This window comes from Thamnophis elegans, chromosome Z, assembly GCF_009769535.1.
Source record: "Thamnophis elegans isolate rThaEle1 chromosome Z, rThaEle1.pri, whole genome shotgun sequence".
NCBI lineage: Eukaryota > Metazoa > Chordata > Lepidosauria > Squamata > Colubridae > Thamnophis > Thamnophis elegans.
Genome location: NC_045558.1, coordinates 14,217,826 through 14,230,083, shown reverse-complemented (window position 1 = coordinate 14,230,083; position 12,258 = coordinate 14,217,826). Strand labels below are relative to the sequence as shown.

At 37.4% G+C, this 12,258-nt stretch overlaps 1 protein-coding gene across 4 annotated transcripts in view; it reads right to left on the bottom strand.

The window, feature by feature from the left end:
* Positions 1 to 2,620: 2,620 nt before the first annotated feature.
* WDR37 (WD repeat domain 37) overlaps positions 2,621 to 12,258 on the bottom strand; it is a 46,504-nt gene continuing 36,866 nt past the window's right edge. For all 4 annotated transcript variants that reach the window (XM_032236728.1, XM_032236727.1, XM_032236730.1 and 1 more), the window contains 3 exons: positions 8,774 to 8,908; positions 7,550 to 7,664; positions 2,621 to 4,640 (listed from right to left, as the gene is read on the bottom strand). In XM_032236728.1, the coding sequence (XP_032092619.1) occupies positions 4,509 to 4,640; positions 7,550 to 7,664; positions 8,774 to 8,908 (382 nt within the window). In that variant the 3' untranslated portion in view covers positions 2,621 to 4,508. The remainder of the gene's footprint in view (positions 4,641 to 7,549; positions 7,665 to 8,773; positions 8,909 to 12,258) is intronic.

The following is a 12,258-nucleotide window of genomic DNA, read 5'->3' as shown; positions in this document are numbered from 1 at the left end:
CGATCAGTTGTTTGCTGAATTTCCAATGCTGAATTTTATAAATTTTATGAAGCCAAGGAAATGAGCCATCGATAAACAAATTTGGTGGAGGAATGAAGAAGTGCAAATAGCTGTGAAGGAGAAGAGGCTATTAAAAGTGTGGTTGCAGTCCCACACAGATAAAAATCTCCGGCATGACAAGGTGCAAAAATCAGCTGCCAAGAGTGCAGTAGCAACAGTCAAGGCTGCTTATTTTGATTACATATATGATAAAAGTTGTACATGCCCAAAGGAGAAAATAAAATCTACCGCTTGGCCAATGCACGTCATCAAGCCACTAAGGGCATTGGCCAAGTCAAGTACATAAAGGATGAGGACCATCAACTCTTTCGAGACCCACCTGCCATCCTCCACCAATAGAGCGATTGCTTCTCCAAAATTAGGAATGCGGAATTTGACCACACTTCAATCCAAAGTGCCAATCTGGTCTCTGGACCTGCGCTATTACCATCAGGGAAGTCAAAGATGCAATGAAGAGGAAGAATGGGAAGGAAACCAGCCCCCACGACATTCCAGCTGGAGTGTGGAAGACCCTTAGCCACCAAGGTGCCATGAATCTACCAAGTCATCAAAGAGGGACAGCTGTGGGAGCTTGGGCAACTAGTACTACAGTGCCAATTTGGAAGGGCAAGGTTGATGAGAACAAATGCTCGAATTATTGGCCGTTCCAGCTTCTGTGTCACACCATGAATATATTTTAATTGAACTAATTATCAATGCCAGGCTCTGTATTCTCCATTACTTGAAACCAATGTCGTTATGTGAAAGGGAGTGGAACAATGGATGTCATTTTCAGTGCTTGGTGAGAACACCAAGCCCATTCACATGGCATTCCTTGACCTGGGATGGGGGTGCACCTGCATCTGGACTAGGACAGGACATATATCTCATGATGAAGATGTTTCTGGGGTGATCTGGGATCTACAGCTTGTTTTTTTCAGTTTACCAAGGATGGTGATGACACTATCAGAGAGTTTGCACATTGAATTACATACATCTCAAATTAAGATAATCTTATTAGAGGATGCACATGTGGCAGGGAGTATATCTGCCTTTTATCTATTGATAAAAGGTGATGATTGTGAAGATGATGGAGCTAGGACACCATGTGCTCAGCTTGTCAATCAAGATTTTCTGCACCAATCAAAAGAACCTCCGGAGATGGCATAATAGCAGCATAGTCAACAGCTATCAATCAACAACCCCTCTGCCCCAATCGATACAGACAAGCATTTCTGGACCAGGCAATAAGATGTTACAGCATTTCTGGAGGGAATGCAGATGTGACATAACTGGGTAGGCAGGATTATAACTCTATTTTTAAAAATGGTATGTACTCATACTATAGCGCTTTGTGATGTCACGCTGGCCACATGACTACAGAAATGTCTTCGGACAGCGCTGACTCAATGGCTTTGAAACAGAGATGAGCTCCACCTCCTATAGTCAGAAACAACTAGTAGAGTAAAATCCGCAGGGATTCCTTTCCTTTTTAAAAATGTTTTTAAAGCTTTACTGCCCTACTCACACTACTGCCACACAATAAAAACAGATTTCCCTAATGGAATTTCACAAGATCAAGTAACTAAGGGAACTTGCTCTCAAAGTATATATGAGTTCAAGAAGCCATTGTCAACATAACCCCATATGTATGTTTTGTTGTGGTGGTTTGTCCTAACATCAGTGCAAAAGACAAAAACAGTCAAGATATGGTTGCTTCTCTCACTGCAGGTTTCCACTCCAGACACTCCATCTGGCAAGACTGAGATTGCATTGCAAACACTGTAAAATAGTACTATTACTACTACTAACAAAATGCACCACAAAGCTATTCATAGCTCATATAAGTCTTGCTCTTGTACATCATTTTATTTGCTTAACAATCTATATTTGATAATCATCATATACCTCAATTATTAGCTCCTTACCTGCAATGTTAAAATTCTATATATTTCATAATTAAACCCTCTTCCAAGATCGCCATAACCACACAGATATTCTATCATTTTATTTCTAGGATTTCAGTTACCTCATAAATGGTGTCCTCGACTCTCATCATATTTGTTTTCTAGATAGATCTGCCTCTGACATTCATACTTTGCAGAACTATTGGGAAATAATATTGGCCAAAGAAAAATGGGGTAATTGAAGCAATAACAACTCACTACGCTCTACCACAGGACTTGAAATTGAGAGCCACATCTAGATTAAGGTAGCATATCAAAGCCAACTTTTAAAAAATGGGTGAGGCCTGCAACTTGTATGGGTAAAGGTAAAAGTTCCCCTCGCACATATGTGCTAGCCGTTCCAGACTCTAGAGGGCAGTGCTCATCTCCGTTTTAAAACCGAAGAGCCAGCGCTATCCAATGATGTCTGTGGTCATGTGGCCAGCATGACTCAATGACAAAGGCACACGGAACGCTGTTACCTTCCCACCAAAGGTGGTTCCTATTTTTCTACTTGCAATTTTTATATGCTTTCGAACTGCTAGGTTGGCAGAAGCTGGGACAAGTAACGGGAGCTCACTCCGTTACGCGGCACTAGGGGTTTGAACCACCAAACTGTTGACCTTTCTGATCGACAAGCTTAGTGTCTTAGCCACTGAGCCACCGCGTCCCCTAAAGCTTGTCTGGGAGGTAGTCACAAAGCTTAAAGAAATTGAATAAGTGTTTTCAAACATCTCCAAGGATTAAGATACCATTTTCTAATTAAAACACCATCAAATGGGACAATTTTTCTACCATTTACTCAAAAAAGAGTTCTGTTGGGTCACAAAGCAGATCTTGGCAAGCTATATGAAGTCGTCCACCCCACCCAAGCTATACTTTCTACACTTCTTATTTATAAAAATTAATTTTAAACTCTTTGTTAAGCAATTTGCATGCCACTCTGGAGACAATAATGGACAGTAAAGAGAATTTTCTGCATTCATCTGTGAAAGAATTTTGAAAGTACAACTTTCAGACTTTTCTTTCAACTGGTGGCTACCAAATGCCCTTGTAAATATGAATTAAATATGCAAATCTGGCAGCACAATTTAAGTAGGATAATGCCCACTTAGCATGTACTGGTGTGAAATTTAAGGAGGGGCTAGAGGATTGTGTTGAACAGGGATTATATTTTTCTTAAGCTGACTTTTTCAGCCTGGTAAAGTTTTATTAAACTTGCTTCAATTTTAGTTTAAAATTCAGTTTAAAATTTGATAATCTTTAGTAATTTAGTTTAAAATTCAGTTTAAAATTGGTAATGCAAGCAACCTATCCCATAAAATTATTTTTTCCAAGAATGGCCATTAAGTGAGAGAGGGAAGGGAGAGAAGCAACGCCCTTTGTGTGGCAGAATGCTTGGACACGGCCTTGTGTTGTCCTTGGCTCAAAGAGAATTATGTCAATCTACATTAAAACATCGGTGTATTTTTTAAAAAAATAAAAACAAGTAAAATAACAAGATTTACTCACCAGCTTTAAAATATTCACAAAAAACTAGTAAGGAAAATCCTTCTTAGATACAAGTCTCACATTCTTCAGGAAATGTAACTGGACATTTGGGGTTTATATCTAAACTAAAGTGCTTTAAGAACTTATTCAGATTTGCATGATTGTAAAATATTGTCATTTGCCTTATGTGAGAATCTGACAGAGTGGTTCCTCAGACCAGGAGTGTAATAATTTAAATAGGTCTTGAAACGTACAGGAGTATTCATTCCCAATATGGCAATCCAACATTTTATATCTGTTATATAAAGATATTTATAGTTTTCTTCCCTGACCCTTGTTTTTAATTCAGTAACTAAGATATACTAGGAGTTGAAATTAATACTATATTTGAGTCTTCAGATCACACTATATATAGATGCAAGAAAAGCTCAGCTACACATTGTAGCAATCTGCTCCCTCTTTCATCTTAAAGAGTAACTTTATATTCTCTTTTATCCACAGGGCAAATGTGTAATGTGATGGGAGAAAGGTGAACTATATATTTTTCATGGGAAGTACACAGAATTCATATTTAAGCTGAACTTAATGCCCTAACGTTCAACTAGAATGAGTAAACTGCAAACATATATGCTCCATAGGAAAGCTAAGTGTCCTTCTAGACACCAGTGGATATCAAGATAAAAAAAGTTCATACACAAGAACCTAATTCAATGTTTCTTAACCTTGGCTACTTTAAAATGTGTGGACTTCAATTCCCAGAATTCCCAGGCTAGCTATGCTGGCTGGGGAATTCTGAGAATTCAAATTCATACACTTTAATGTTGCCACAGTTCAGAAACATTGGCCTAACTTCTTTGAAAAGGTCACATTTTTTTTCTGTACATTTCATGCAACTGTGCACAATGCAGTAACAATATTTGCAATTCCACCCACCGCCCTTTTCAAAGTGCGCCTTTTATACTGACTGCAGCTTACAGGAAAGTCTGCACAAAGTCTGTGGCAATAAAACTGGGGAAACATGAGGAGAACTTCTCATTTTTCCTGAAGCAAAGCAGGGATGTTGATGTTCCATCCAATAGCCTGACGATCAAATCCACAAGTGAAGAGGTTGCATATTGGATGATCTTCACTCCATGCTGAGCAGCAAACCATTCTTCTATGACCCTGTGACAACAAACAGAACAATATTAGACTTTCCTTGGATCTTTTTCCTCCCTCTCTTGTTAGGCCACACAGATAGTTCTTTAGCAACAATAGGAAGCACTGGGGGGGGGAAAATGACCTGCAACTGGTACCCCACAGTCATATAATAACAAAATTTGAGCATTTGGCAACTGGCATGTGTTTACAAGGGCTCCAGGATCATGGAATCTCGGTTTGGAAATCTAAGTAGAAATAGTCCCTATAAGCCAGATTCACTTAACAACCATATCACTAATTTAACAACCTCAGTGATCCATTTAACAACTATGGCAAAAAACGGGGCAAAATTCATTTAACAACTACACGTATCTCGCTTTGCAACAGAAATTTTGGGCTCAATGGTGGTTGTCAGTTGAGGATTACCTGTTGAAATAAACTTTAAAGATCTTGTTTAAAAATTTGGCCTGAACTCTATGCCTATAGAATGTCCATCGCATAATTAAAAATGCACAGCATCCTTCCGTAGCCTAGTATATCGTAACAGCAGTTTTCAAAATGAACTCTGTGGGTCAGAATTAATATACTGTGCTTTTTAGATGTAAGAGCACATGAAGTAGTGATACATTCAAAACCTATATATCAAATTTATTTTTTTACAAACCACAAGTTAAATTCCAACATACTATGTTAAAGAAAAAAGTCCTTTTGTGAGAGTTTGACTACTACAATGACTTCACTCAACTGACCAACTTAGTCCAAATTCAATGTTTTAACAGTTTTATACAATGGCAAGCAATATAAACAACTGACTAGACTAAGACTAAGGAGAACCAGGTTCTCAACTTCTCGGGGAGACTTTGGACCTTTCAGGTGCAATCTATCTCATAGGGTTGTGGTGAGAATAAAAATATAGGTGACCTCATATAAACCAACTGAGTTTCTGCACAAAGCTGAATATAAACATAAAAAATAAGCAAACATCATATAAACAACCTCATACACTTGCAAGCCTAACAAAAACAGAATCAAAGCTTATTTTTATTTTTAAATAATGGCACAAAGTAGGTTTTTCACAATTTACAAAGCATTTCAAGTACCGTATTTTTTGGAGTATAAGATGAACCTTTTTCCCTAAAAAAAGAGGCTGAAAATCTGGGTGCGTCTTACACTGAATACAGCATTTTTTGCCTCCTGAAACCGCGCCCCTTCACCAAAATGGCTGTGCATAGCCTTTAGGAGCCTTGTAGAGTCCTCCTGGGTCTGGGGAGGGCAGAAATGAGCAAAAAAAGACTGTTTTTTGCTCAATTTTGCCTCCCCTCAGCCCCAGGAGCACTCTATAAGCCTTCTATGCATGCCCTTTTTTTAAAAATAAAAAATGGGCCTGTTTTCGTGAAAAATGGTCTTTTTTTGTTCGTTTTTGAGGGGGGGGCAGGAGCTGTAGCGTTACAAGCCTCCTAAAGGCTATTCATGCTTTTTTTTTTTTTTGAAAAAAAATGGGCTCATTTTTGCGAAAAACGGGTCGTTTTTGGGAGGTCTGCAGAGTGCAAAAACTTTTTTTTTTAATTTGCCTCTTCAAAACCTTGGTGCATCTTATATGCCAAAAATATATTGGTTACACATCATTTAAGATCTCAGTACATTAAAAATAGGAACTGGGGGAAAAACTAACAGGACAATAGCAGTCTCTATTGCACCTGAGAAACTTATTAAATAAAAACAGCTTCACCTGGCTTTGGAAGAAATCAGATTTACTTTCAGCTGCATCTCTGTAATGAGATAGTTCCAACCTGTTCTATCACCAGGAGCATCATTCCGATGATGATGGCAGAGGAAACATATCAAAAAGCTTCACTAAAGAGGACTCAGGTAGCTGGTCTATTACTTGTCATCTGGGACAAGGAATTTGTCATATAGCAATCCTTACTGGTATGGATAGCTGAGGAAATGGCTGGTTGAGGAATTCTGGGAAATGAAGTTCGCACCTCTTATATTGCTAAGTTTGAGAAACACTGTTTTAGAGCTTACAATATGAATGAGCAATCTCTGGATCCTATTTCCTTAATCTAAGTTCTCTAATTGACTACTACTGCATAGCCATAGCACAAATTCCAACCCTTTAGAGGTAAGGAATAGCCAACAGGCTGAAGCTTAAGTCCATAGTGTCCATACTTTAAACCATGCCAATCAAAGTTAAAGAAAACCTTCACAAGCTTTCAGGAGAAAAACAAAAATCTCAACCTTGTCCATGTATATGACACAGTCTTGTCCACTTTACATCATTGTTCACTGCAATCTTTAGGCTCCTAAAAATATTAACTGGCCACCAAGAGGCTCACCACCATTGCTTTAAAAGGTGAGGTCATTTAGAATTAAGTCCAAACTGAGTCTAAACCCAATAATTTTTAATTTGCAAGATACCAATTAATAGTCCTTGATATGTAACCAGTTGCCTAAAACCCCCTTGGGCTATCACATGATCACATTTTGGGCACCTATCAGCCTTTACTACCATTTGCAGGGTCCTGCAGTCACGTGACTAAACAATTTGCAATTTTTGTGTGTTCCCATGTTTACTTCCAGCTTCTGGCAAAATCATAAAATCGCTCACCGGGGAAAATGGATTCACTTAAATCCAGTATTTGCTTAATGATTTAATTCACTTAATGACTATTGTAAAAAAAATGGTTGTAACTGATGCCTCAACTTATGATGGCAATAACGTCAACAATAATTCTGGGCTCAATTAGGGCTGTAAGACAAGGTCTATCTATCTGTACGAGTATTAAGTGTTTTAGTTTAATGGCAACTGGATGATTTACTGCAACAACATGCTATGTTTCAACTAAATAATATATATTTTGTAACATGCAGAAAAACAACTAAATGGGAGAATGAGAGAGATGTTAAAGAAATAACTAAAGTTCTGCTACCTGTCTGTTGCTGCGAGGAAGACGTGCTAATCGCACTCCAGACATGTCAAACAATCTAACCTGTCGGTTGTCATGTGGAAGGGCAATGATTTTTTGGCCGACACAAACATTAATCCTGTGCAGAGGAGATAAAAAAAAATTAGATAGCCTGCCAGGGATTGACAGTAGTTCAAGGCCACTGAAAGTGATTTAATTGGAATTTCATGCTACACACAGTTCCCACAAATATAATTTTATTTTCTACCAAAAAAAAAATGGTTTGTTTCTGGCACTGATGGTATCATAGACATTCACAAAGACATTACCAGATGCACCCCCATAATATTTTGTAAAGACAAAAAAAAACACTCTGAAGCTCATACTTATACAGAGAAAGTCCATCCTGATTCCTTCAGGAAAGAAAACCCACTCTGGAGTTAATACTTAATGGAATGAGCACCTGGGGTCTCTACCAAAACCACGAATAGAAAAGTGGCATCAATTCATCTGAAGTACTTCAGCTGCATAGGCCAGGATTTCTCAACCTTGGCAACTTTAAGATGAGTGAATTTCAACTTTCAGAATCCATCCATCTTAAAGATTCAGAAAACACAAAGGTAAATAGATCCTTTGCATTTAAATTCTTCAAATCCACAAAATGTGAGGGATCCTAAGGTGATTGATGAACATGCAGATCACAAACATTCCACTCTCAAATACTAAAAAAAATAAAAAAAAAGTAATCAATTTGCATTAATTTAAGAGCCTGGTCTGTTTTTACTGCAAAAAAAATGGCTGTAAGCCTTTTGCTCTAATGGACAAAGTTTCGTTGCCATGTTTTTTTTCCAGGCTGTTTTGAAGAAAGATGGGATATCAATTCAAAAACAGCCTTTCAAACCGCAAATCCATATTACCTTCCCTTCTCAACTTTACATTATTCATACTCTTCATCATTCATCATTCTCTTATACAGAAGAGGCTAGAACAGCAGCCATAGTTACAAAATACAACAACTGATTAGACAAAGGCAGTCCTTAGCTGCCATGCTAGAATGCTATTTTTCAAACAATAATGCCAAAGACATGGAACCTCAACAATGCATTTCAGGAAGGAATTAAGAAAAATGGGCATTTCAAAGCAGTAGCTGTTTTCTACTATTTTCTACTAAATCTTAAATTATGCTGTGATCTGAGCATCACTTTTTGTTAAACAAATGCCTACCGGATTAAATGAAGTTTGGCTTACCTATTTACTGCAGAGTCTGTGCGAATAGTGGCAATGGGTGATCTCATATTTTTCAAGTCCCAAACTTTCACAGTACGATCATCACTACCTGAAACCACATTGTCTCCCACAGTGAAAACAGCTGAGGTCACAGTGCTTGAAAGGAAGAAGTTAGAACCACAGTTAACCAAGTTACTGAGAATTCAGTGATAATTTTAAATCTATAGTACCATCCTCACTATTTTGAGAAACTGCAAGAAAGATTATCGACATGGAAGCACAATAGCTAGCTGCTGGACTCTGGGTTCAATTACGAACCCTTACCAGGTACGCAGTTTAATACTTTTAACATAGTAAGACATGCCAAAATAATAGCTTCTTTCACACAAAAGAAAGGATATAATTTTGTAACTGCATGCCAAATCACATACACATATTATGTATAGTCTTTTATATACAGAAAGGCGACAGGACATTCAATTCTTGTTGTGATACTGAACTATTTAAAATTAAAACATGAAAGAAAATATCTGCCACATCTAAATTACAGGAAATAAAAAATGTTTAATTTCAGTAACCAGAAATGTATTAATCATTGCATCTGAAAACTTAATAACTGGGGTTTAAAGTTATTTCTATGCATGTGCTTTAATGGGCAAAGCATGATTGCCATGATTTTTCAGGCTGTTTTGAAGAAACATGGGAAACCTCCATTCATCAAGTTACTTCTTTTACTGCAAAGCTTCTTGCTTGCTCCCACCTACGCAGCCTGCTAACAAAGCACTTTGGTTTCCTTCCCTGGTTCATTACAGTCTGCTTCTCAGCTCAATTTCTATGGACTGCATTTAATGACCTATCCTGTTATAGCTTGGGGGTCACACACATCAATTGCTTGGAATTTAGTAATTTTAATTTAAAGTGTCAAGTTGCTCCTGTCACTTCTATTGTACTGTGAGAATCTGACTTCATGTTGTATTCAGTCTACTGATTGAGATTAGTATTACCCAAGTCACAATGGGCTAGTATGTGCAAGGCCTCTTAATTTAAATTGACATCAAATTAAAGTCTAATTAGATCCAAATACCATTGTGTCAGTGGTATGAAGTTTTTAAATGCTGCATCAGAGTGCTACTGAATGGGTCAGGGTAATTATGTGGCATGAACTAGAGGCCTTCAGAGCCCAATTATATAAGCCTTTGTGTCTGAACTGGCGTGGGGGCATAAGCAATTACAAATGGCCCCTGGTACCAAGGAAGATCTCCAAAATTACTATACATTCAGAGCAAGGAGAATACTGAATCTCCCAAAATATATGCATTAGGTACTGATATATTCATGCTAGCAGAGGGTGCCGCTCTTTGGCATGGCGACAATTGATTTGATTCCTTCATCATGCATTACAATTATTCATCTAGTTAAGTTCTTAAAAGCTTGTTACTTTCAAGCAACCATTCAAATATTTTTTGAATTTGTGCCTTAAAATGTGAATGATTTTATTCCTTCCACTTTTTTGCATTTATATCCTAATCTACACCACAAAGTTGCAGTGTCGGTTGCATTAAAAGATATATATGGGAAATCAACTTTCTACAAAACTGAGCGGCTCTAAGTGTTCACTGGAGCAGAAAAATAACAATAAAAGAAAATACTTGAAGCTCAGAGTTGAACTACAAAGAGCCCCAAGGGGTCCCTGGCTTTCTCCAAACATAGTTGCTTTTTCGCAGGAATTTCATTACCCAATAACAGTAAACAATACCTCAGTCAAGGAACTAGCAACTCAGAGAACCAATCGAACCAATCAAGGTACCACCAAAAACACTTCATCAACAGGACAGGCCACTTATAAACAGCACTGCATCATCAAGCACTGATGAGGTTATGTATTTGGGTAATGAAACATCGGCAAGAAAACAACTAAACTCTGAAAACACTACAAGCCCCCCACAGAGAATAGAAGATCCAACACAGCGTAAGATACCTTCACTGCCAAAGCAGGGCTATGGTCATATAAAAGGGATAGGAACAGCCCTGGTGTTTTTCTTTTCCGAGGTAACCTCCAAACAGATTTCCCAGCTCTGCTTTGAAAGATCCTGAAGACTTCTGGTGTTGGGGACTGACCAGAGACCGTATGTAGATGTACCTTCTCTGTAAGTGACTTACTTCCACCACTTACTGGGGATTTTTAAAAGGTTTGGTCAGCAATACCACTATTTGTACACAATAACTCATGATTAAAAAGCCAACTAGTTCTACAAAATTAAACCCAACCACTTTGTTCTTTTAAATCTTCTCTTCCAATCAGTATCTGCATTTTTCTAACTGTTCTTCCCCTCAACCCCAATGTGGTCCTTTGTACCTAGGTAAACCTAAGTAAACATGCAAATCCCTCCTAGACTTTGCAAACAAAAAAGTTTTATGTTGATGTCACAATGCAATGATTATAGCTAATATTTTGCTCCTTTTTGGAAAGGTGGTCTTAAAAGCACTGGGAGACTACCATGTGTCTATGCATGTACATGTGCCCATGGTTATTCATATTTTATTTTATTTTATTTTTACAATATTCATTTATTGATTTAAGCTACTTATATGGCTGACCATTTCAAAGCAATGACATTAAGTTTCCATACTTTACATTACACACAACAGCTTTTACACTCTTACTGTACGCCATTTAAATTTTCCATACATCCTTATGGAAGTCATTTTGTCCTTTATAAAACAGATAAAATCCTGTCAATAATCACTTCCCGTTTTGTTTTTTAAGTTGGTGAATGTTATTGGAGACCTCTCAAGCAGGGAAAAAGAATAAACCTTATCCAATTATGTTTTTCTCAAGCAAGATTATCCAGATATTTCCAATGATAAGCAATTAGAGGCTTTGCTGCTAAAAACAGGAAAATAATATGGTTCTTGTTTTGAAACCTTTCGTATCTTTCATTAAGCACAAATAATATGGATAAATTTGGTGTGAATGCAACTATTTGTTTGGTTATTGCTCTCATTTTATTAAAGGAAATTACTGTTCCATTCCACAAAATGTGAATTCCATCTCATGCTGTTTTTAACATAGAATGAAATTGTTCTTCAAGCTTTGGAATGAAATGTATGGGTATTTAATGGCATTTCAAGGCTACTCCAAACACCAAAGGATTCCGGGTAGCTGACAAACAATAATGCAGCTAATATAAGCAACTAATCCAAGAAAATTTCTATTAAAAACCCCAAAACATTAATATGTGTATTACATTTGACTCACATCTGCAGATCCAAGAGAGGCAGTAAACTTTACAAATTATGAACAAATATGGAGAAATAAACTAAAATTCAACCCAAATAAATGATTTTAAGAGACAATTTGAAGGTGGCCCTGGATCTACCAATTTCCTCAGATGCTAAGGGGATATCTTATGATTACCAACTACGGCCTTTCCCAGAGATCTAGTCTAAGTTATCTCTGCATCCATTGAACTTTAGCAATTATCTTGCTTTGGGAGTATATTTGG